General features: G+C 28.9%; 1 protein-coding gene across 2 annotated transcripts in view; it reads right to left on the bottom strand.

Moving 5' to 3' along the window:
- The window catches only part of ps (RNA-binding protein Nova-1-like protein passilla), a 99,908-nt gene extending 85,287 nt beyond the window's left edge, over positions 1 to 14,621 (bottom strand). The window contains exon 1 of one of the 2 annotated variants that reach the window (XM_075366382.1): positions 14,427 to 14,621. In XM_075366382.1, the coding sequence (XP_075222497.1) occupies positions 14,427 to 14,583 (157 nt within the window). In that variant the 5' untranslated portion in view covers positions 14,584 to 14,621. The remainder of the gene's footprint in view (positions 1 to 14,426) is intronic. The other variant, XM_075366381.1, reaches the window with a different exon arrangement.
- Between the last annotated feature and the right edge of the window lie 11,018 nt (positions 14,622 to 25,639).

The raw sequence follows: 25,639 nt of genomic DNA, 5'->3' as shown, positions 1-25,639 counted from the left end.
GAGAGATACAGAAAAAGTAAGGCATCTTCAGATGTCAGATAATCTGAAAAAAGGAGCCAATCTCAGAGGAACAAAAGAAAAGGTTATAAAACAACGAGCTGTTAAGGGGAGATCATTTACAAGTAATCTGCCATAAAGCACGTCTATTTTTTGACAATGATCAATCTGTAATATACAGGATACAATAGGGCGGCTACATACCCATGATGGAAGATATGATTTTAATTACTCCCTAAAAATATTTAAAATATCACATAATTTATTTTTTCCAGAATTAAAAGAAGAATTTCCACAAATATTGTTAACAGTTTTATATATATAAATAATGCTGGTATCAATTTACATCTAATTACTAAGTTACTAAACTTTTATATTTTACATTAAAATATTTCCCATTCAATTTTGATATTAATTAAAAATCAATTAAAAACATTTAGAAAGGAATGTGTACATGCAAAATAGAGAGAAACAGAGACAGAAAATCAATATTAAAAAATAATCATGAATAATCAATTATAAGTAGGCTAACCCATTTAAAAGAAAAAAAAATGTAATAGGAAACTTACAAAAGTAAGACTTTATTGTAAATGAAAAATGTACATCCAATTTATATTAATAATATACATGGCATATAAATGAATATGAGAGGTAACAGGATGTGAAAAAAACATTACAAGCAACCTTCCTCCAAAATGAGACATTTATATAGTTCCTTTTATGAACACATTAGCTGGTTCACCTTTTTATCACTTGACACTAAACAGCCCGTATAAGATCACAATTTCATTATATAAATCCAATTTATAAAATAAATTTGAATAAAACATCAGAATATAATTACCATCAGGTCATGTCTGTCAAAAATAATAAAATCTGGATAATATTTATTTTCTGTCATACAGAAAATCAACATTTGATTTAACATACATCTCTTTACCAGTGCAGTATTTTTTTCTCACCTTAAAGAAAAAATTTATTATATTTCACTAATTATTCGATATCAGTAAAGTTCATATTTTCACTGAGAATGAAGTTGAAAGCAAGATTTCAAAACAATTGGCTACCAGTTAATGGATGAAGAACAACTGAAAGATCTGTTAAATATAAGCATTATAAAAATATACCAAACTAATACCAGGAATCAAACCAGAGACCAACTCCTGTTTCCCAACAATTCTAATACCTTTTTCTTTTCTTTTTTACCTCTAGAACCACTGTTAGGTATTACTTCAGAGAATGAGATAAATAACAATTTTTGTAGCGTGTATAAATACAATGCCTCACCAGGATTCAAACCCAGGACCTCTGGATGAAAGGCCAAGACGCTACCACTCGTGCTATGGAGGCCAGCAACAATTCTATATAATTACACAATAATTTATAAGATTAATTTCTTCTGTATTCATCAGTAGAACAAATTAAAATTAGTGTCATTAATTAATTAAGTGATATTTTAACTTTCCTGTGCTGAAAGAATGAAAAGAAGGAAATGAAATTTTAATGTAATTAAACATTTCTCTTAGTCAAAGTGTAACTACAAAATTTAATCTAAAATTACACTCCCAAATAACAAACATGACAAGTATATTGAAGGCAAAAGATTAGAATTGATTTAAGATTGATGTTTAAAGTTAAAAGAAAAATTATCGAGCAGAATTACTAGTATTAGCTGTTAAACCTAATATATTCAGGTGTGTGTGTGTGTGTGTGTGTGTTTTGTATTCAAACACAACACCACAAACACACAGTTCCACAACCCACCCAATTTTGGGTGTTTGTGGGTTTTGACAATATAACATATACTGACACAAATTGATGAAAATTTGTATACGTGTACTTCTTACAGTGTAAGAACACGCTACGAAGAATTTTAGAAAATTTTAATTTAAAGACAATCTACAATTTTTTTTATTTTTCAGAAACAAATGAAGATATAAACTTGATTTTTGGTTTGTGTAATAATCATGTGAATATCTGAAAACCAATTTTTAGATTTTCTGAAATTCAATCTTGAAGGGGTAAAGGTAAAGATGGCAAATTTTCATCATTTCTGACTATACTAAACGAGTTATTCAGTAGATTAGGGCTTGATAATATTCTTCAGATAAACATCTAAAACCATTTTCAGGATTTTTATATACTTTTGATTTTTTAAGAGAGGGGGTACAACAGTGTGGCAGCTCAACCAATACTGTGTGTGACCCGACTGGCTGCACCTGCCTCTGGTTACTAATAAAAAAAATTGACTGAGACAGAAAATAAGCAAATAACCATATAATGCAACAAAGCTGTCAGGGATGCTTATATATTCCATGGCTTGGGCATTCATGGATCTTAAAAAAAACCCCAATTATTCCATTTAAAAAAATTAATGATAAAGTCTAAAATCAGTAAACTCAATTAAGAATTTTATTATTATACAAGTGATTTTTTGGCACATTGCATTTAAAAAAAAATTATTAATTTTATTTACATCAAAAAGTTCTTAAAATGGATGGAAAAAAGTAGTATGTTTAAATATTTCAGGAAATAAATCAAAAAGAACTAATCATTAATTCAATTCTATAAAAATTAAGATTTATTTTTACAAATAATCACAAGTCAAAGTAATAAAAATATTTAAAATTATACTATTATAGAATCATAGTAACAAAAAGTTTAATTTGTCTTAACTTCAACTATCATCACTATAAGTCAATGTATGCGTTATTGTAAATAGATTTTTGTTTTATTGAAGATGATGATAATAATAATAATAATTAGTGCTGTTGAAATACATAATACAATGATGAACCAATTTCCAGGGAACTCTTAAAATCTAAAACATATAACATATTTAATGTACATTAAAATGGCGTAGTACAGTAAACACATCATCTTAATAGCCCAAGTACAAATATTAACATCCTGCAAACTCTATACACAAAAAGATAGTCAACCGCAAAGCATTGACAATAAAAAAAGAGATTTAACATTAACAATCTGTACACAATAAACACTGCAAATCATTAAACTCAAAGGATAATAATGATCATCATTAGGTTAATGACAATAATTTTATGTAATGAAACTGCTCTTAAATTTATTCATTTAATCATTTGAAGAATCGATCCACAAATTTGATACACTTGTAAAGAAGCAAGTTTAATAATTAATATATATAAAACAACCACCTGTTTTCCCTAGATTATTATAGCTTTGTCATAACTCGTACAATAGATTAATTTCTACAAACTAAAACAAAAAATACAAATTTATATGCTTATTGAAAAAAAATAAATAACCCTTCTCACTTATACACATTTGTAAATAAATTCTAAATAATTATCCCATATAATGTCTTATTCATTCTTCTTGACTGTGCCAAAATTCAAGTCACTAAAATACTGATGACTCAAAAATCGGGAACTTTTGAAATGTATAATGACAGCCATGTATGACTGACAGCACTGCTTTATGCAGAGGCAACCTTGCCACTAACTCATCATGGAGCAGCAGAACGGTTAACAGCATTCTTTCGCCAAAAAAATGTTTTACAAAACCAATGATAGTTTGGAAGGTGCACTGAGGGAGTTTCAAGGGCATTACAATTAAGATAGCGTTCAAAATCAAAACGCCCAAAAAATGTGGATTAAAAACTTACAAGACGACCAAGAAGTGCTCGTACTACACACAATATTGAATGCTGACAGTACAGAGCAAAGGGCGTTAATAAATTCGTAATCAAGCAACTGTGGTCGAACCAACAACAAGCAGCTATGGGTTGTCTCGAAAGTATTCGACGAATTTTTCATTTCGACTTAAAATTTCATACTTACAAGTTACAGATCGTGCAGGAACTGAAGGAAAACAATCACCATTGTTCTCGTTTGATTTCTGTCATAAAATTACGGCAAACATTAATGTGGCCAACGAATCACTGGACAAAATAAGGATGTCAGAGATGAGGCACTTTTCCATCTCACCGGTTACGTGAACAAGCAGAACTATCGTTACCGGGCGGACAACAACCCCAATGACATTCATCAACGCCCTTTACACAGCAGCAAGATAACTGTATAGTGTGCAGTTATGGCGCGACGTCGCACACTGCAAGACAATAACGGAAGCTGATCGAGAATTATTCGGTAACCGTATCATCTCAAAATTCGGTGACATTCCCTGGCCTCCGCAATCACCGGATTTGACATATTTTTTTGTTTTGGTTTCTGTCAATAAATTTTTTTGTTGCATTTTTCAAAAAAGTTCCCATTTTTTGTGCTGCCTTTAAAATGTAAGAAATAAATATAGTAAATGTAAGCCTACATATTTTAATTACCTACAATGAAAGGGGGAGGAGAGAGACAAAAAGTAAAATTTTAAGCATTAACGGATTAACTACCATCTCACAAGCAAATATTATTTCTAGAAATCCGTTGGCGAACTGTTCAATTTACAAGAAACTAAAAGAAATTCTCAATTTACGGGAAAGTATTTCTAACGACTGCTATCTGTATAACGAACCAAAAATAACCTTGATGTACTTTTAAAATATTGTTGTATTTAGTTAATTAAAAGGATTACAAAAACATGAAACTCTGTTTCAACTTATTTGGTCAAATAATATTTCGAAAAGCGTTATTTACAACTCATCTCATTTATTTAAAATTATTCCAAGACAAACAGTAACGATCCAAAATACTAATGAATGGAATTTAGAATTTTACTGTTCGCTTTACTCACTAATAAGAGAAAATTTTTATTTACTAACACAACTCCTTAAAGTTAGCTGAAATATCAGCGTAACGAAAATATAAATTATATCTTACTAAAATAAAAACTAGGCCATCGGCTGCAACCAACTCCTTTCTCTTTATGCAATCGAATAATTTTATTTACTTTAAATCGATCAAACTAGTAACTTCGAAATATTTCATTTAATAGAGAAAAACAATATAATCAGCTAGTGCGCAATTTTAAGAAAATATTTGAAATATAAACATTATATTGGAAAAAAGGTTCCATTAAACGATAATGACTCGCATGACGCACTATTTACTACGCTGTTTTCGCATTGGTTTAAGTCCCAAATGTTGTACACTAATATATAAACACAAAATCGTATAAAGTATATAAATGTTTTTAAGTGGCTATTTATTAATAACATTCTTGACACACACACACACACACATATATATATATATATATATATATACACGAATTTGAAATTTTCTTAAACATTAGCGTAACGAGAAAATCAACATTTTGACAGCCGGTCGACCATGCGTGAGATGTAATCCAAGCCGTTAAGACTAGTAAAGAAAAACACTATGCTATAAGCACGATAAGAATAAAAAATGAACCCGCGAGATAAAAACAAAATCATTTTACTTTATTTTTTAAACAGATTCATAAAATTTGTTTTTTTTTCAATACACACCCCGTTATATCATTTTAACGCATTGTTAAACGACTATTTATATACATTAATAGACTTTTTATATACAAGCAACAAAAATGATATATTCAGCAATTAATGAGATGCGATCCACTAATATATGTAAAATGAAACGAAAGCATAACGTTTTTTTTTTTTTTTTTTATTCATTACTTGAAATTAAAACTGCTATCAATTAAAAAAATAAAAATATTTCAATAATCGCCCATACCACACAAAAGTATTCAAGTACTATACCTTAACAAAAAAACGTTCATTCACTGACAGAATCTATCATAAAACATTTCATATTATCTAAAAATCTAAAACGATTCTGCATATTTTATTGTTGTTATTATTATATTTTTATACGTACAAATAATCTTTAATCGTTTTTTCTAGTTTTTGACTTAGCAAATGCAATTTAAATAACTCACAAGACCTAGTAAATGATTACGTCACTACAAACCCCTTTAAATCAGATAAGCCGTACAGTTAACGAAATATTAAATGAATGGCATAATGAAGAAACCGAACTGAAAAAACATAATAAAATGACAATCTCACTACGGCACCATAAAAACAATGTATTTGTCAATTGCGATTGTTTGCAAAGGCAAAATTTCCTGAATAAATGCATATATATAATCAGATTAAAAACTATGAAAAAATAAATACATAAATGGATATATAATATACATAACGAAATAAATCAATTTTAATAATACTATTGACTGCATCAGAATATTTTTTTAATTCTCAAGAATGTAATTCCAAATTTGTTTTGCTAATTTGAAATTTGAATCGGTAATAATGCGGTCAAAATATGATTGAAAATAATTTTAGTTTCTTTTTATTCCAATTGACAACAATTTTAAACAAAATTAAAATAATAATAATAGATTTGAAAAATTACATATTCAATTATATCAATGATCTAATATCGACTAGAGAATATGCTGTACACGAGTTGTGGATATTAAATAACGAGACTAATGCTGCTACATAAGAACTGCGCATGCGCCAAATTTGTACGACCGACGACTGAGTAGCGTGAAGCCTTCACTTTCGATTGTTACCACTACAGTTTCTGTAGACATATTAGTCTGGCCGTGGCCTTCGTTTGGATAACATGTTGCCGAAAGAAGAAGTGTTTTTAGAGCAAAGAATTGTGAAATTTCATGAGACTTGAAAAAACCGATACTGAAACTTATTTTTTATTAAGAAAAGTATATTGCAATGAATGTTTATCACGTGCGCGGGTTTTTGACTGGTTTAAGGGTTTCCAAGATGGCCGAGACGTTAAAAATTATGTTCGCCCGGGTCGCCCTTCCACGTCAAAAACTGATAAAAATATTGAAAAAAATTGGTAATCTGTTTCTGAAGGTGAAACTATTAATCAACATTACTACCTTGAGGTCCTTGCTCAACTCCGTGAAAAAACAAAGAAACAACGACCAGAATTGTGAAAAAAAACAAGTCAAGTGAGCCGGGGCGTAATCCCGTTCAAGAATCCTGCATTGTCAGTCAAGATGTTTCGTTTCTTTTTCTGTTTTGCCTCAGGAACCACCGTCAGGATTACTTCAGAAAATGAATGAGGATAATATGTATGAGTGTAAATGAAGTGTAGTCGTCTCAAGTGGACCAATTTTGAGATGTGTGGTTTGAAACCCAACCACCAAAGAACACCGGTATCCACGATCTAGGTATTCAAATCCGTATAAAAGTGCCTTTACTAAGATTACTAAAATACTAGTATTTGAACCTTAGTACTCTCGACTTCGAAATCAGCAGATTTACGAAGACGCGTTCACCATTAGACCAACCCGATTGATTCTGTCAAAGAAGTTTGTAGCGAACCCAGTATTAGACCATCCGCCTTATTCGCCTGGCCTGGCATCATGTGACTTTTCCCAAAGGTCAAATCTTCATTAAAAGGAACATGATTTCAGACTGTTGAAGCTGTGCAAAAAACGGTACGTGTCATGAAAGAGCTCACAAAAGCTCTTGTTCGAAACAATACTCCAGCATTGTTTCGAACAATGGAAAATTTGCATAGAGCGTTGGCAGGGAATAATAACTAAATATGTATAAATTTAAAATAAAATATTTTACAGTGTTCCTCTCGTTATTTAATAACCACACCTTGTATATCAAAAACTTACACTATGTCCCAGCCAGCATATGCGACTCCCTTCGGAAAGGGGGTGCGCACTGCCTCTTCGAAACACTAAGGCCCCCGAAAGGCGTATTCCTGCTAGACCGGAAGGCGCTAGCACAAGGACTTAAGGGGACGGACTTAAATGGATTCGCGCCGGAAGAAAGCTCATGTGCGCCTAATCTCCAACGATCAGCCCCGGACAACAAATTCTAACCGGTCTAAAGGATCGGAACGCAAATAAAAATTCCTACCGTAAACAAAGCAAAATAATTATTATCGCCACTAAGTAAATAATAACCAGCCCGATAAACGAAAGAGACAGCAGCAAGGGACATTTCGTTCAGGTTTTGCAATTAGCAGGGAGATACAACTTCTCCCGCTATCATTGCATATATATATATATATATATATATATATATATATATATATATATATTATATAAAAATATAGTTTATAAACTGAAAATAAATATAATCAGGAAGAGAATAATTAAACACTTAATAAACCAAGATATATTAATGTAATTATTTTTTCATTTAACTTAACGTAAATTCATCACAGGTTGGTTCAATTAGGGGAAAAACCTTTTTTCTCTATACATAGAGGGTATTATTTTAGTTTTAATATAAATACAAAATTTAATTTTTTTTTTAATTCTAAAATTTCTTCCCGTGTGGCTTTTTCTTCAGGTTTTAAAAACATAATTTTCACTAGAAATTACTTGTAAATTTTTGGTCTATGAAATTCAAACAATTACCTTCATACTTTTAATAAATTTTTAAGTTTTAATAAAATTGAATCTTTCACAAATCTCAGATCAATTTGGAACACAAAAACACTTTCAGCATTCCTTCAACCTTTCCATCTATTATTTTAATACAAAATATTACTGAATTCCTCACCACATTTTCAAAATATTAAAATTCTTCCCTTTTATCAAATTTAATGACCACAATGGTAGTCAGTCTATAGAGCTTCATTCAGTTCGGGCTTGTTCTTTCTTGATCCTGAAGTTAATTACTTTCTTTGAAATTCATTCCAAACACTACTACTCTTCCAAAAATTAAAAAAATTAGTTATGTTAAAAAATAATTTTTTAAACACTTTTATTGACTTTGAAACCCCTAATAATATAAAATTTAATGAATGCACTGGGATTTTGAATAAAGCATAAGTTGAAAGTTTAATGAGTTTCTACAATCTTTGGTAAAAAAACACTCAATCCATACTTTCTCCTTAAATTAAATCATATGAAATCTAATGAAAGTAATAATTAAATTAATTGTACATAATTAATTAATTAATTAGGTACACTATTACTGTACCTCCATAAAACTGTTATAGCAAGGGTTTTTTTCTGGATCAATATGACGTCCTCCAAAAACAAAAAAAATGAACATTCAATAATGTAAAATATTTCAACTGAAAAGACTTACTTTTTTTTGAAGTCTGTAAATTACCACTTTCGTAATCTGCCTACAACAGATCATCATCAAAGAAGATAGAAGCAGCACTAAAAAGGAGGAAGAAGGTTTGAAATTCTATCACATAAAAAAGAAGTCAAATATATGAAAAAAAAATGCTCACATTAAGAAAAATTGAAGACTCCTTGTTGCTACCTACTATAAGTCATTTGTAATGACATATGCTAATTAAAATGATTGAGAACAAAGAGAGCAGGCTGCAACATTAAACCTGTTGGTTGAACAGGTTTGATGTTGATTGAAAATGAATAACAATGACAGACAAGTATAATAAATCTGTTCAATAAAAACTATAAAATTAGTTTTACTATAGTAAACAATAATTATCCTTTCTTTGTAGTACATGTTCCAAATTATTACTTTTTTAGACATACCTAGCCGACACACAACACATAAATGATTCTAAAAGTCCAAAATATAAACTATGCAAAGCTTAATAGTCAAGCCAAATAATTTACCTTCAGTAAGAACAAAAGCTTGTAATAGGTAGTCGCAACAGACACTACCCATGAATAAAAATTCTCTTTAGAAAGTCTGGCTTGTACCGTACGGTTACAAATATCTCTAGAAAAAATACTGTAAATTTTTGAGATGGTCAATACAAAATTTTTAATCAGTAAGACCTCCTTTTTAATAATCACCTCTCCCCAAAAAATGACTTTTTTTAGCTATATCTTACTTCAGAAAAGGAGTTAATAAGAATGCTTAGAACTTAATCTTTTGCATTAAAATTAATTATTTTTGCATCATTAATTAATTTTAACAGAATGCTTCAGATTAAAAAAAAATACAGTATTATAAATAGCTGTAAACTAATAATTGATATGAATTTTTTTGTAAGTACAATTTGAATTATTAGTTCTTTTTTCATTCTAACCTTCCTCAAATGAATTACAGGAGAGCATTACTTGCAATATTTGACAACTGTCAAATGATCAACACATTAAAGAGTTAAAAACCATCTACTACACAGCAACATTGTATATTTACATCTCAGTAGCAATAACCTAACATGATATATGCTTTGATACTAAAAAAATATTTGATATTCTGAATAAACCTTTATAATACAGAATTAGACAATCAACTGCTATAAAGACTCTTAAATCATAATATACTTAAAATTTGATAAATTCATTTATCCAAGCTAATTTATATAACTATATTTGTCATAGGATAATCATATTAACCACAATTAAAAAAAGAATTACTGTTTTGTTTTCTGAAAGTAAATACACAAATTGTTTTAAATATTACATTGAAATTTAAAAAATAAACAATTTATATAACTACTATATGATGTAAGAAAAAAAATGTAACCTATTAATTAATGTCTGTCCAACTTAACTAAATTTGAGAGTAATTAATACTTAATCTAAAGCTAATTGTGTCACAAATTTTATTACAAATTAATTAGATAATAAACTAACTGTTCTTGACAACAGTTTAGCAACAGGATAAATAAGTAATGAATGTCTCAACTTAATACATATCAGCTAAATTATATAAAAAGGAGTAATAACACATATATCACATTACACATATATTGTTTCAATTTCATTGAACAATTTAAGTCTACAAGAATATAAAAAGTAGAATTAAAAATCCATTATAAACTACTTAAAAAGTTATAATATTTTTTTATTAAATTTATTACTATGAAATTACAATAACTTGTTTTATCTGAGTCAGAACAATTATTTATTTTACTCATTTTTACCAACTACACGCTAACCTTCCAATTACAGTCACTAATGAAAGAAGAATTTTGTGGGATATGAAAACACCCAGCCAAATGGGATTAAACCCAGAACTTCCAAAAGAAAGGCATAGATGCTACCACTCTGCCAAGTCTATGTCAGCAAATATTGATTGATACTAGTTAATATGAAAAATATTTTTAATTTATCTCAAGCAGTCCAAATAATGTAGTCAAACCACCAGAGTTTTACAATTCTTCTGTCAACATATATCTATTTCTTTTGTTAAAGTCTAGCAAACGGCTTCTTAGCACAATCTAATTTGAGAATAACTTCTTTTTTTCTATTCACTTACAAATTATTTATTTTTCTCTGTATATTATTTGTATTTTTCTGTGATTCTACTTTTTTTGTTTAGAACGTATGAATACACATAAGACGCTAAACATACGAGCTTTTAATATGAATTTACATTAAATACATTTAAACATTCTGATGATGGAGAGTTATTTATCACTAAATATAAACGAAAAAAGTAGTACGCAAATTAAAAAATCATATTCATTATTAATAATCAACATTTAATTTTTAAATGCATTATATATTTGAATATTTTTTTTTTTTTGTAGAACATTATTACATTCATAGGAAATATTACAACAATTGCCATCGACAATTTTATTACACTCTAAATGAAAGTATAGATGAGTTAATGCAAAGATATATTACTAAACTGAAAAATAAAATTTTAGATAAGCTAAATTTAAGCTAATTTTAATTTTAGATAAGATAAAATAAAGTTTAAAGATAAGCAAAACCCAAAATCAGAATTCCATTTAAAAGTTTTGATGTAAAATTTATTATTTCCATATAATAATCTAATATAATAATATTTTTTCTAACAATTTGCTTCATATGAATTGACAAACTACACTGTATATAACTCAATATTAACTTGCATTTTCTTACAGTAATTTAAACATTTGTTAATATCAAATACACTTTGTTCACAAGTTGTATATTAGTCTCTTAACCAAAATGATTCCAAATTACATGACAAGTTATTCCTGAAAATAGACATTCTCAGGAATAAAAAGAATACGGTTCCATGCTTACAAAGCAAAATGTAGATTGAGATAACAAAATGTAGATAAATTTAAAATCACATATAAAAACTTAGTCAACTTTAGGCTTTCTCCCAAAAAATAACAAATCAAAGTATCTTTAAACTCCAAAAACGCTGTTAAAAGTTGTTTGACTAAGTCATTCGACTACCTTAATGCACTTCTATATTTTTTTTCTATTCATGATTTAAATTTATACATGTATATTATTATAAAAATAAGAAAGATAAAATGAGTAATTAAAATTTAAAATTAAAATGAGTAATTTTCATTTTGAAGTTTACTTCAAAATGAAAATTTTTTATCGAGTAAGTACCGCAATTCACTTAGTACTCACTTATTTTAGTACTTCACTTACTCAAATCACCGAGGTACAGAACCAAAAAAAATCTTTAACATAATGTTAAGATTTTTTTTCAATCTTAAGGACCACCATTAGTATTTCTTCGGAGGATGAGATGAATGACAATTTTTTAGCATGTGAAAATGCCATACCAGACCAGGATTCGAACTGGGGACCTCCAGATGAAAGGCCGAGATGCTGCCATTCGCACCACGGAGGCCGGCAATGTTTAAAGAATTTATCTAAAGAAATGTTTTAGGTATGTCTACTTTACATAAAAAGATTGTACACAATAATTTACACAAATATAACAAGAAAATAAAAATTTTGTTCACATACTATATGTAAATATTTTAAAATAATTTGCTTGTTTATAATGTACTCCACTTTTATAATAAACTTTAGAAAGAAATTACACAAAAAAAAAAACTGCTTAACTGGCCTTAGTAAACCACAACCCACAATGAATAATATTCTACCAACAACTTTGTAAATTCAGGCCAAAAACAAAGCATATAGAAGAACAATCAATTTACAAAATTAAAATGAAATGTTTAACAATAAGGATTATACATATATTTAAGCACAACAACTTCCATCAACTACAAATACAGGTATAATACAGTCATAAGACAAGCAGACACTACTATTTTATTAAAAAGTAATATAATGAATTTAAAAAAAGGTCAAAATATAACACGTACTTATTTATTTTGATGAAAGCTCAAAGTAATATAAAATTTTCAAACAATTAAAATCAAGAAACATTTTATGTTAAGTACATCAACATAGTACATTAACATTAATCTTATTTTCACTGACAACACAGACTAAAAGCTATACAATTTTATTAAGACATTTATTTCTGATCATGACATATCACTAAAAACTGTTATCGCTTTAAGAAAACTGAAAGCACATATCCAAGAAGATTTTAAAAGAAATCCTTACATTTATATTTCTGGCAAAAAAAAACCCAACACAGATGAATATAATAAACTCTTCCCATGAATAAGAAAACTAAAAATAGTTTTCTCTACAGTTTCAAAAGTATATCAAACCAATAACCACTATGGTTACTAATTTCCAAGAAAATATTTAGATACTTATTTGGGACCAATTTTAATACAATTTGCACAACTTAAATTCCTTGGGTAACTAAGCAAAACTCAAATACATGTATTAATATCTAAGCCTAACGTAAAATATCAATCCACCTTGGTTTAAGTCAACATAGCCATTTTAACGTAACCTACAAAAAAGATAGTTAAAAAAAATTTATATTTCTATATACTATGAAATATTTATCGTAACCTAGCCTAGCCATAAACTATTCATTAAACACATCAGAGCTATTTATCAAATATGTTCGTAAACGAAAGATTAAAAAATTATTAAATTGAAACTTAACAATGATTTATTATTATTAGTTACAAACACACAGGCAACAATTAGCTATAACTTTTTAAAACACAAAATCATACTTCTAAAACTTAACAGATAATGGTTACCATAAAACTTACAGGAAAAGAAGAAAAAGAAAAAATATAAGACAACAATGATAAAAAAATCTTTAATTAACGTTCAAATTGACAAGTGCAATTAACTGAAGTATAACCTAAAAACTGAATAGCCAATCTGAATGAATTTAAAATAAATATTTAAAAGTAAAAAGTAATGTTTCACAAAAAATAACTCTACCTGGGGCTGTATTTTTTATTATTCCTTATCTTCCTACGTAAAACAGCAATTTTTTTAAATAAATTTCAGTGTTTTCCATATTTTGGAATCAAACCGGACAAAATTATTTTACTGTTTTCTATTTCTCTTATATTTTAACCACAATAAGCGAACTCGTATTGTTTCCAAAGAAAGGAGTTAAATAACAAGTATACATCAAATGTAAATAAAAACGAAATACCATAATAATAATAATAAAAAGTTCACAAATATACTATGTCAAAGCAATCATTAAAAATGCAAAGTAAAATATGATATCAGCCTGTCAATGTAAGATTTTAATAAAACGAAAAGGGACAAAAATCACACAAACATGAAGATTACGCTCTGCTAGCAGAATGTAGTCTGCAAGCTGAACGCGCATACACTGACAAGGGTAAACCGAGCGAATTGTTAAGTAAACTTTTAAAGTTATAGCTAACAAACAGCAAAATGCAATATAAAATAATAATTCTTACCTCCTCCATAATGAGATCTTTTCGTAGTACCATTTTCAATATCACTATCCAAGGGTCTTTTTCTGGAATCAGGATTTTCTGGTGACGGACACGTATCCATCCCCGAGTCGGCCGCCATATTGAACTGTACTGAGTTGTCTATAGTTGAATACCACATGCGAAGATAAAGATCCACTACCGCGCGATCCCCACTTCCGGAATCAAATGAATAACTGTTTTGCCAATAGTGAAAATTCCAATTGTTGACTAATAAACAAAATATCCGAATTTATCTCTGATTGTCTTGTCACATTAACAACTTAATTAAAAATATTAATTTTTACTCAATTATATACTAGCATGCAACTCATTTATAACCTAAGTACATAAAACTAGCAGTTATCAGTTTAACAAAACTCAAAGCAGGTTAATGTGAGCAACATTCAAAAGAACGATTTTCTCATACTAAACACAAAAACAATAACATTAATGTTATAAATTTAATTAATACTTCGTATTAAATTTTAATGAAAAAATTAAATATATGATTGAAATAACGAAAGAGTTTACAAAAATCACATTGCCGAACCAACAAAGTAAAGCAATATTATTCACATTCAAATCGTACAACGGTTTGGCTGTGGTCTCTACTGTTATAATACTATTAACTCATTTAGTTTAATGCTAACGCAGTTAATTGAGGTAAAAAACAAAAAAGACTACTGACGACAAACAAGTTTCAGGGCAAGCTTCTTTTGCAGAGTCATTTAGCCTTTAACGGCAAGGAGAGACCTTGTCCCACAGAGACCTCAATTTGTCTCGGACCTTGAAGTATAGTATGATTTAAACAACTATCTGTAAACTAGACTTACTGGATATTTTACTTGCGTTTAAGCAATTTCACTAAATAATTTTGATTAATTTTTATCTACATATCATTACTGTTTATTCAAGCCACCTGAATATATTAATGTTTACAATATTATTTTTAATACCGAACCAAACGATTAAGAATTAATTTATTACCAAATGTTATAATGCAAACAACTTTGTCCAAATCTATGTCAGCGTGTCAGTAAGATATTCGAAAAAATGAAATAGAACACTGATATCCTCGTATCTGATTTAATAGACATTTATAATTCAACGAAGGTCTTGTACTTTTAACTAAACCAAAACTAATTTTATAAACTATGAGTTAAGTTAATGCTAATTAGTAAAACCTAAAAAATCCACCGGGTTGGTCTAGTGGTTAACGCGTCTTCCGAAATCAGCTGATTTGGAAGTCGAGAGTTACAGCGTTCAAGTCCTAGTAAAGCCAGTTATTTTTACACGGATTTGAATGCTAGATCGTGGATACCGGTGTTCTTTGGTGGTGGTGGTTGGGTATCAACCACACATCTCAGGAATGGTCGAACTGAGAATGCAACAGACTACACTTCATTTATACTCATACAATATATCATCCTCTGAAGAATTATCTAAACGGTAGTTACCGGAGGCTAAACAGGAAAAGAAAGAAAGTAAAACCTAAAAGTCCTTTAATACTGCTGTCATCCTGCTCGATGTTGCTTTGTATCTAGGCTGGTTTTATTTGCTATAACGGTATAACAAAATTCACGGCCGTAAGAAACGATAGATTCACACCACCCTTGTATAAATGACAACTAACGATTTTAAGGGGCATTCACAGCCTAGCATATATCCATGTTTCTTTGTTAAATTTCAGAATTATAGGAAGCAGAGAAAAATGTTTATCATCCGTTCATTTAATCTGCTGAAGATCTTTCATTACTTTTACACAGGAATCTCTAGAAATTATTACCACGATAACGTGCGATACAATGGAAATTGTCGCATTTGTATCTTAAATTATTTCAATAAAAATAACTCGGATTATTAAATTAAAAAAAGATTATTATTGTACTCCTAATATTTTTGAAAATAAAATTAACTAATTTTTAGAAAATCAACTGAATTTTTTGAAAAAAGTAAATTTCCAGTGTCTTATCATCATGTCCCGACTTCTACAGTCATGGTAAAAAATATTATCAACAGAAATTAATAACCTTCAATTTTACATTATAGTACGTTACGTAATCAGCATACTCTCAAAGAGCAGAAGAGTAAATGAATAAGTAATAATAAGGTAAGGCATATCTCACTTGCATAATTAACGGACTAGATTTTAACTACAAAAGTATTTTTTTTCTTCAGTGAAATAGAACACTAACAAAATAAGATCAACTGACCATCAAATTCATTCATTAATAATTAAAAAAATTATATCTACATTTTGTAAATTACAAATATTTATTGCTGCAATTTATAAATCAACGATCGTCCCACATTTCACAGTTTTTTATTTACTTAAAAGAAAATTAATACAAAAGCTACCAAATTATGTTACCGATACCCAAAATGATTTCTTCCTAATTATAATAATTCAATTTTTTTCAATAGCTTGTACTTCCATAATTAGCCTTCAAATACTCTGCCATTAGGGATCTGTAAAGTGGAACAAAGACGGTTGCCAGTTTGTTTCACATACCCTAGTAAAGTGAATAACATTGCTTTAAGAATTTGAAAAAAACCATAAGAGAAAAAATTAATATTTTCTCAGATGCGCTTAAAAGTCATTATATTAACTAAATTAATAAAATTTACATTACATTTATTAAATCATTTTATTACATTGGAAAGAAATATAATTATTCTACGTACTGCGAAACATATATAACAAGTTTCAAAGAACGTCAGTTAATGCATAACCTACACGTGGGTATGAACTTTTGTAAACTGATAATACTTACAAATATTACGCATAAGTCAGGTATATGCGGGGATTGAGTTCTGCTGATGTCATGGAAGGGATAAAATTGTTTGCGTTATTCTGAATCCTCCTTCACAATTTTATTTTTAGTAGGTTACGAAATTTCTCGCATCCGTAATATTTGTTCGATGCTTGCAATCATGAACAATCTATTATCTAATTTACTTTTTATAAATTATCGCATAGTAGGGTAGCTAATTCCATGGAATAAATTAAGTCAATTTCTGAGTAGTGTATTTTCCTGTAATCTATCTAGGACATAATTTTAATTTTTCAACTCAAGGTAAACGAGCTGCAAAAAATTAAAATTGTTTTTAAAATCGATCAGAAAATTTTCGATTTATGCTAAAAATACATCGTGTTTAAAAAAAAATCGGTTGAAGTTAAACAAGAAATAATCTAATGTCAGGCTCACCCTTGACAATCGGAAATTCTATAATTACAAAAAGCTGTAATAAACTATGAGTTTAAATTTCAGCATTTTACTAAAAAAGTAAACATTTAATTTTAAAAGATAATTAAAACCCAATCAAATTAATTTTGATTGGAAAATCAAAATGACATGAGGCAAACCAGTGACATGAGGTTGAATTCATAAGGCTTTAATAATTATAATATTAAATATTACCCTCTAATTCAGTAACAGTATAGTGTAAGCATTTTTCTTTCTTTGTTTCGTAAAACCTTATATTAAAAAAGTAAACTTTATTTTTATATCTGAATGAAGAAGTAAATATGATCTACATCTGTTTCAATATTAATAAATAAAAAATGCGACATTTAGGATTTCTTACCAAGACCTTACAGTTATGTATTAAGTCTTAATTTGTTAAAGCATTTCACAATTATTGTAAAAATTATGATAGATAAAAACTACCACACACATTTACTAAATATTATAAATAACAAATAAATCACACATATCATCTATTCAATTTTATTCTATTAGTATTATATGCTATATTTTGAATGCTAATCAATATTTTCAATTTTAAATATTTTATTTTTTTGTTTAATTTATGTGCATGGAAATATTATTCTTTTACAGATTTAGAGAAAATGTTAAATGTCAAATTATTACTGAAAAATTTGATGTAATTTCAGAATGAAAACTATATTAAATTGTACAGTATTACTTTTTTGTTAATAGAACTTAATTTAAAAGTGTTTAATTTTTTCAAAAAAGCTGGCAAAATATTGCATAACTTTTCCAGCTGCTCTGGTCAAGTCATAAAATGGCTAGAAAATAAATTTTTTGGCTTATTTATACATGCATTGTAGATAACAAATTTGCTATAATGTAAGTTTTCTCTAAAATGCCTTTTAAGAAAATTGAAATTGGATTTTTTATGAAATACCCCAGACCCTTAATGAATTTCGAAAAAAAATTAATATGAGTAATGCCCCATATATAGAAATATTTTAATCAAATTTGAAGAGAATTATATTGGCCAATCCTTAGATGCAAGACCAAAAAGCAATGCAACTTAATACCAAATGCATGCATGTTTGTTTTTGGTCTAGATAAACTAACTGGACCCTAAAACATAAAGAGTTGCAAAAAAAAAACCCGAGCCCTTTTTTGACAAGATCACTATACTTTCCCCTTTAATATAAAATAAATTAATAGAAAAAATATTTTGCTGTTTTATATAGATTTATCAATCATTATTTAACAATCAGCTTAACCAGCTCAATTCTGAAAATTTAAGTAACAAATCTAAGAAATCCATATTCTTATGAGTTGGTTTTGGTAATTTTCCTAGGATAAAGCTATATAAAATAGCAAAATATTCTTTATTTCAATCATTCTAGAGAGGAATAAAGTAAACATTTTTGTTCTAGAAGCCTTTTGTTTTTGTATGTCAATGGTAGCATCTTAAAAAACTAGACAACCCAACATTGTAAGAATTCAGTTGAAAATAGTAAGTTTTAAACCATGTATGAATGAAGACCTAATAACATAAAATAATTCAGTAAATTTATTGTTTCTAAAATGAAGGGGATCAAAAACTAATTAATCTGGCCTTAAAAAGGTGACACATTCTTATGTTAGGTTAACACGAATAACGTTTGCTTGCCTGTGTACATACATTACACCAAACAGATCATGTTATTTCATTGTAAACGCACATAAAATAAGATCAATTTACAGATTATGGAACATTACACTTCTAATGAGGATTTTTTTCATGTTTAACAAGAAGCTACAACATAAAAGTGAGAGCTGATATTTTGCAACAGATGTAGATGATTACACTTCATTTTCCAAACTAGAAAAAATATGTACTTTTTACAGAACAATACAGATTGATTATTATAATTATACATTTTTTTTTTTTTTACAAAAGAATATCATTAAAAATAATTAACATTCTATTATAGCAAGATAAAATGAGTAACTGTTTTATAAGATTCTCTATAAGAGATGAGGAATATTACATAAGATGTGAGTAAGAAAATTAATGTTATTTAACTACTTTATTTATTCATGAATAAGTTGATTACCTTATTATTAAAATTGACCTAACTTTCAATATACAGGTTTTTATTTTTCTCAGTGCTCTTTTTTTTTAGTAGAACTTGTTTTTCAGTCACTATGGATTGCTGAGGTGTATTTAATATCAGTTTTACATGAACAATCTAACATTGTTTCAAAATTACTAGTTCAAGCTATGATTAAATTCAGTTCTGTAGACTTTGTCTAATTTTGTATAGGAATTTTTGAATAACTTTAGGAATCACATAACCAAATTGTCTAATAATGACAAACTGTTCTAAACTACTCATTAAGAAAAGTATGCATAGTGTTTGTAGACATTCCAAGTGTAATTTTATGTAGTTATTTTATCATGTTTTAAATCAGTCTTGAACTATGTATGGATTATAACACTATTTGTTAGCTGTGTTCCTTCTTGGTAAACATATATACTTAATAAAGTAAAGTTCACTTACTCAAAAAAGAGAGGATCAACAAACAATTCATTTAAAATAAAATGTATGTTTGAGAGCCAGTAGTCAGTCACTGAGTTTCTTAAGTAAATGTTAAATTCTTTAAGAGGCTCATGCTCATCTCACTAATGGCTGTTGAGGTGGTATGTGTTAGATTACAGTTTAATGACAGTGATTTGTTACTTTTGTAAGTCTCTAAATCAATTATAAATAGATATAATAGAAGTTTATGTGGTCATAACTGGTTTTTAATGAAAATTAAAAACCAGTTATGACCAGTGAACTTTCAGTTATTGGTATTTAAAAATCAGGTAAACCATCAGTTTTTAAATTATGAAACTTGATTTGTGTTTAGCAAATTTTTTTCTTTCAGAAGTTCTCCAAACTGAAACCAAGCACAATTTTCAAAACATTATTCATTTGCACAAGTTTTAAAATGTAAGATTTTAGAAGTCTATTCTTTTGAATAACATTTTTGAGTTTCAGTAAAATCAATTTTTTTATCATTAAACTGTTATTAATAAATTTATAAATGAAATAGTGCTGCCATAATTACAATAATTTAGCAATGCAAAAGTTTATTTATTATGAATAATTTGCAAATTTAGTGAAAAGGCCGATCATCGTAAGTAAACAATTTTTTCATAGATGATTAACAAAAGAAATTATGAATGGTCTAGATACCACATCTGCCCTAATACACAAAAATAGAGTCAATTGATGTGGATGTACTAAACTAATTAGAGTGATTGATAAGCTGTCCCTACTGTACTTAATAAGAGTTTAAACAAATTGGTACATTATAGCAAACAGAAGCACTATACCACATAATACTGGGCTACTGTAATTCTGATTATCTAATTGTCTACTGTGTAAGATATTTTTCTGAATTCTTTGTTAATACAACGTATAAAGTGATATGATATTTTGCATAAACATTTTTAAAACTAAATTGAAATTTATAAAAAATAACTGAAAATAACTGAAATCAAAACTATCATATTTTAACATCAGAAACACGGAGCAGTAGGCATCAAGCTAATTTCTTGATATTAAAACATTTTTTTACATAAGGAACTAATGCAATTATAACTCTGAAATATGAAAAAATCCAAAAATAATAGATACTCTAAAAAGTAGTGAGCCTTTTGTGCACAAGATAGCATTAGCATCCCAAATCGGTCTGACCCACTGTTGAATCACAGTGGGTCAGGCCAAACATCATTTGACTGCTGGCAGTTGAAGCTAGCATATGTGCAAAAAGGTTGGAATTCTTATACTCATATGTAAGGTATTGCACTGTGAAGATGAGTGAAGTTTCCACAAAACTGCACTACATTTTTTTAAATTTAAAAAAAGGGATTTTTTTACAATTTTTTTATTTTGATAAAGGGACAAATGCTGTGCAGGCCTGTGAAGAAATTTGTGTTGTTTATTGACAAGATACATTATCAAAAACAACAGCCAAAATTTGGTTCATTCGCTCTCGTTCTGGAAATTTCAATGTCCAAGATGCTCCTCGCAGTGGACACTTAATCACATAGAAAGTGAATGATATTCTGGCAAAAGTTGAGGAAGACTGGCATGTAAGCACTTGTGACATTGCCAATGAACTAAACATCCATCACCAAACAGTGTTAAACCATTTGGAGAAAGCTGGCTACAAAAACTCAACATTTGGGTGCCAAATGATCTGAATCAGAAAAATTTACTTGATCGAATTTCTATCTGTGAATCTCTACTGAAACATAACGAAATTGAGCCATTTCTGAAGTGGTTGATCACGAGTGATGGAAAGTGGATAATAATCTATGACAACAAGGTGTGAAAAAGATCATGGTCAAAGTGAGGAGAAACATCGCAGTATGTGGCAAAACCCACATTGATACCCAGGAAGGTTATGCTGTGCTTTTGATGGGATTGGAAGGGCATCATGCATCACAAGGTGTTGCTGCCAGGCAGAACAATGTTGACCTGTACTGTCAACAATTAGTGCGATTGCACCTAGCAATTCAAAAGAAACAGCCTAAACTGGTCAACAGAAAGGGTATACCACTCACGCAGATTACATACATCTTTAATCATCCAACAGAAATTGAGAGAAATTGACTGGGAGGTTTTAATGCATTCACTGTACAGCCTGGACCTGGGACTATTAGACTTATTAACAATAAGTGTATTCTCAATTTTGGCCTAAAATTTATATTTTAAACATGAACATTTTGATTTGCAAGGAATACAATTTAACATGTTAGGTTTTGGATTAATTAAATTTCAAACCACTTTTTTCTTGTATGAAATAAACTCACAGAAGCAAACTTTTTTTTTGCTCAGGACAAAAAGCATTTAAAGATGGGATTCCCCTCTTTACAATTACTTTTATGGTGAAGATCTAAAACCATGTTTGTCCAAGTTAGTAACATAGATATTTAAAAGTTTAATTTCTCATTAATGTTATAATAAAAATATATTTTTATTTGCATCAGTACATAATTATATATAACATAAAAGGTGCTAGGAATAAAAAAGTGCTACTTCATGGGTAAAAATGACCCTCCCCAGCATTTTTCTGGAAAGATTAAGGAAGACCACGGTAAAACCTTGATCAGAGCAGTATAAACATGATGCAGTTATTATAAAAAATGTATAGGTAATTCAAAATTATAGACTCAATTTCGTAACTCTGTATTCCAAATTAAGATGTAATGAAAAACGTGAAGTAAATTACATCTGATAATACTTAGAATAAAGTTTACAATTACAATTCATAAATGTTCAATGTGGCCTCCTCTGGATGTATGGCACACATCTAAGCAGTAGCTGAACTCATCCCACACGTGAGGAAGTATATCTTGTGTTATGAGTTCAGTGCAGCTGTTATATTGTTCCACAGGTTGGCCAGAATGTTGGTAGAGGTGGTACATAAACTGCATCTTTCACAAACCCCACAAGAAAAAGTTACATGTTGTGAGTGAGGCCAGGTGATCTTGGAGAACAGAACTGAAGAGCCAGGTTAACATTCCTGATGCGTCTTAGCCATTGTTGATGTAGAGATTCATTCAGATAGCGTCAAACATCTAGATACCAATGGGGTAGAGCTCCATCCTGTTGAAAAATTCAGTCTTGTGAATCTTCATTTAGTTGAGGGGAAAAGTCAGTTTTCCTGCATGTCCTGGTACATTATCTCAGTAACCGTGTGTTCCACAAAATAAAATGCTCTATAAACCTTTCTTTATGATAGGGTGCAAAACATATTTTAACTTTGAGGGGAGTCTCTCTCATGTTGCAGTGTGTCATGCGGATTTTGTAGACCCCATATGTGAACATTATGTCTATTCACTTTTCAACTGAGAAGGAACATTGGTTCATCGTTAAAAACTAAATCTGGAAGAAAAGTGTCATCCAAGTTTTAAAGCATTTGATCATAAAATTCAATAAGTTTTGGTTTATCACCTCTGACAATCAAATGCTACAGAGAGCCTATAAACGTTGTAGGCTCTAGGTATGGCTTGAAAAGTAAACGATGCCTCAAAACACACCGCTTTTGGTCAAGGTATTCCAAGTTCTCTGCTCACTCTATGGGTTGACTTTCTTAGGCTTCGTACAAAACTTTCTTCAATTCATCTCATGCTCTCCTCTGCCAAACGTGGTTGGCCCATACTCTTGCCTTTACAGAGACACTCTGTTTGTTCAAACTTGTGAAACCAACGACATGAGCTCTTCCTTGTTGGAGGGTCCATGTTAAATAAAGAGATGAAATGCACACTGCACTACAGTTGCTGATTGAAATTTGCTGTAGTCAAGAATACAGAAAACCTTGTGTTGCATTGCAGCCCTCTTACTCACAACTGAATGCGGCGCAAGCATTCTAGTGGTCGTTTATGCAACTACATGTGCTCTAGCGATGTTATTTGAAACTTTTGGACCTACTCTTTCAAAGTAGATCAGTCAGATACAATGTGTAGTTTGGGAAACATAAGAGTTACTAAATTGAGTCCATCATTTAGAATTGCCCTGTGTAAATGTGTTTCAAATCCATATCAATATACAAAAGTAATAAATATATGAAATAATTGTAAACTAAATATGCAAAGAACTGAATAAATTACATAAGTACAAAAATAAAACAATTTATGTATTAATGTAAATTAATTTAAGAGATATTCCCTGCTACATACTAAAGATTTAAAAAATTCAGCCTTTATTTTAAATTAATAAAAATTATTATTAGTTCTGAAAGTAAGTTTTTATTTTAAAAGAGTCAAACTGGTTATTTATTATAAATGGCAAATAATACAACCTTTTTCTACGTTGAAGTATTATAAGAAAAAATAGTTTTACTGTCCAGTTATGTAGGTAGAGATAGATAATTTTTTTATTTAAATTCCACCCACCTCCTGTATCTCAGTAAATATGCTTTGTCACATGCTATGACTATTATTGGAGAGTGATTCCCTATTTATTTACTGCTTCATAAATAATAATGAAAATACAATTAGTTGCATATCTTTAAAAGTGTGAATTTTTAGGAATAAGAGACGCTTAATAAATATCAAAAACATCTATTTTTTTTTCTAAAATGTATCTAAAAAAAAGAAGGGTTTTTTCAGTTATAAAAAAGAAATAAATTCAGAAAATGTTACTAATTTTTATTTCCTTTAATTTCTGTCCTTTAAACTAAAATAACACCTTAAATATTTTGGCAAGAAACAGTTTTAGCTTCTGTTCAATTTTTGTTAAATAAATAACAAAAGTTATTGAAAAACTAAAGGCTTTAATTTTTAGTAGATTATCCAGAGTAAAAATATACCAAATAAAAAACTTTTCTGTCAAAGAAAGGTTCAGTTTTTTACGAATACCTTAAGTTAACATACCGATTCCTTTTGTAGGTATCGGTAAGACACATTCAGACATTAGTGCGTTACATACAGATAGACAAATTCCTGTAACTGACTGATTAGTTTCAGTTTTATATAAAACAAAAATATAACATAAAGTGATTGTATTTCTATTAATATTCATCAAAAACTTTTACTTTTTAATTACAGGTGAATTGTTTACTATCAATTGACCATCACACAATAACTTTAATTATCATGTTAACTTAATTTTAAATCACTAGATGTTTCATCATCTAATGACAATTTATTCAGATTAAAGGAGCTGCTTAATTTGAAAAAAATAATGGATACAGAAATACAATTGTATACCTGAAATAACTATACAACTCCAATTTAAATAAAATTTTTGTGATTACTGTGTTCATCACAAGATACCATCTGAGGCAAGGTTAAATTATTCAGCAACGGAAATATTTTAAAACTTAATGTCTGTTCCATTATTAAACTTTTATTTGTTGCGTTGAAATTAAATGAGTAAAAATCTATGAATAGATGAACTAATAGTCTACTGGACAGCTATTACTGCAGGTAATAGTGTATAGTTTGGT

This window comes from Lycorma delicatula, chromosome 5, assembly GCF_047948215.1.
Source record: "Lycorma delicatula isolate Av1 chromosome 5, ASM4794821v1, whole genome shotgun sequence".
Lineage (NCBI taxonomy): Eukaryota > Metazoa > Arthropoda > Insecta > Hemiptera > Fulgoridae > Lycorma > Lycorma delicatula.
Note: the sequence above shows the minus strand (reverse complement) of the source record. Positions and strands in the feature narration are given on the sequence as shown.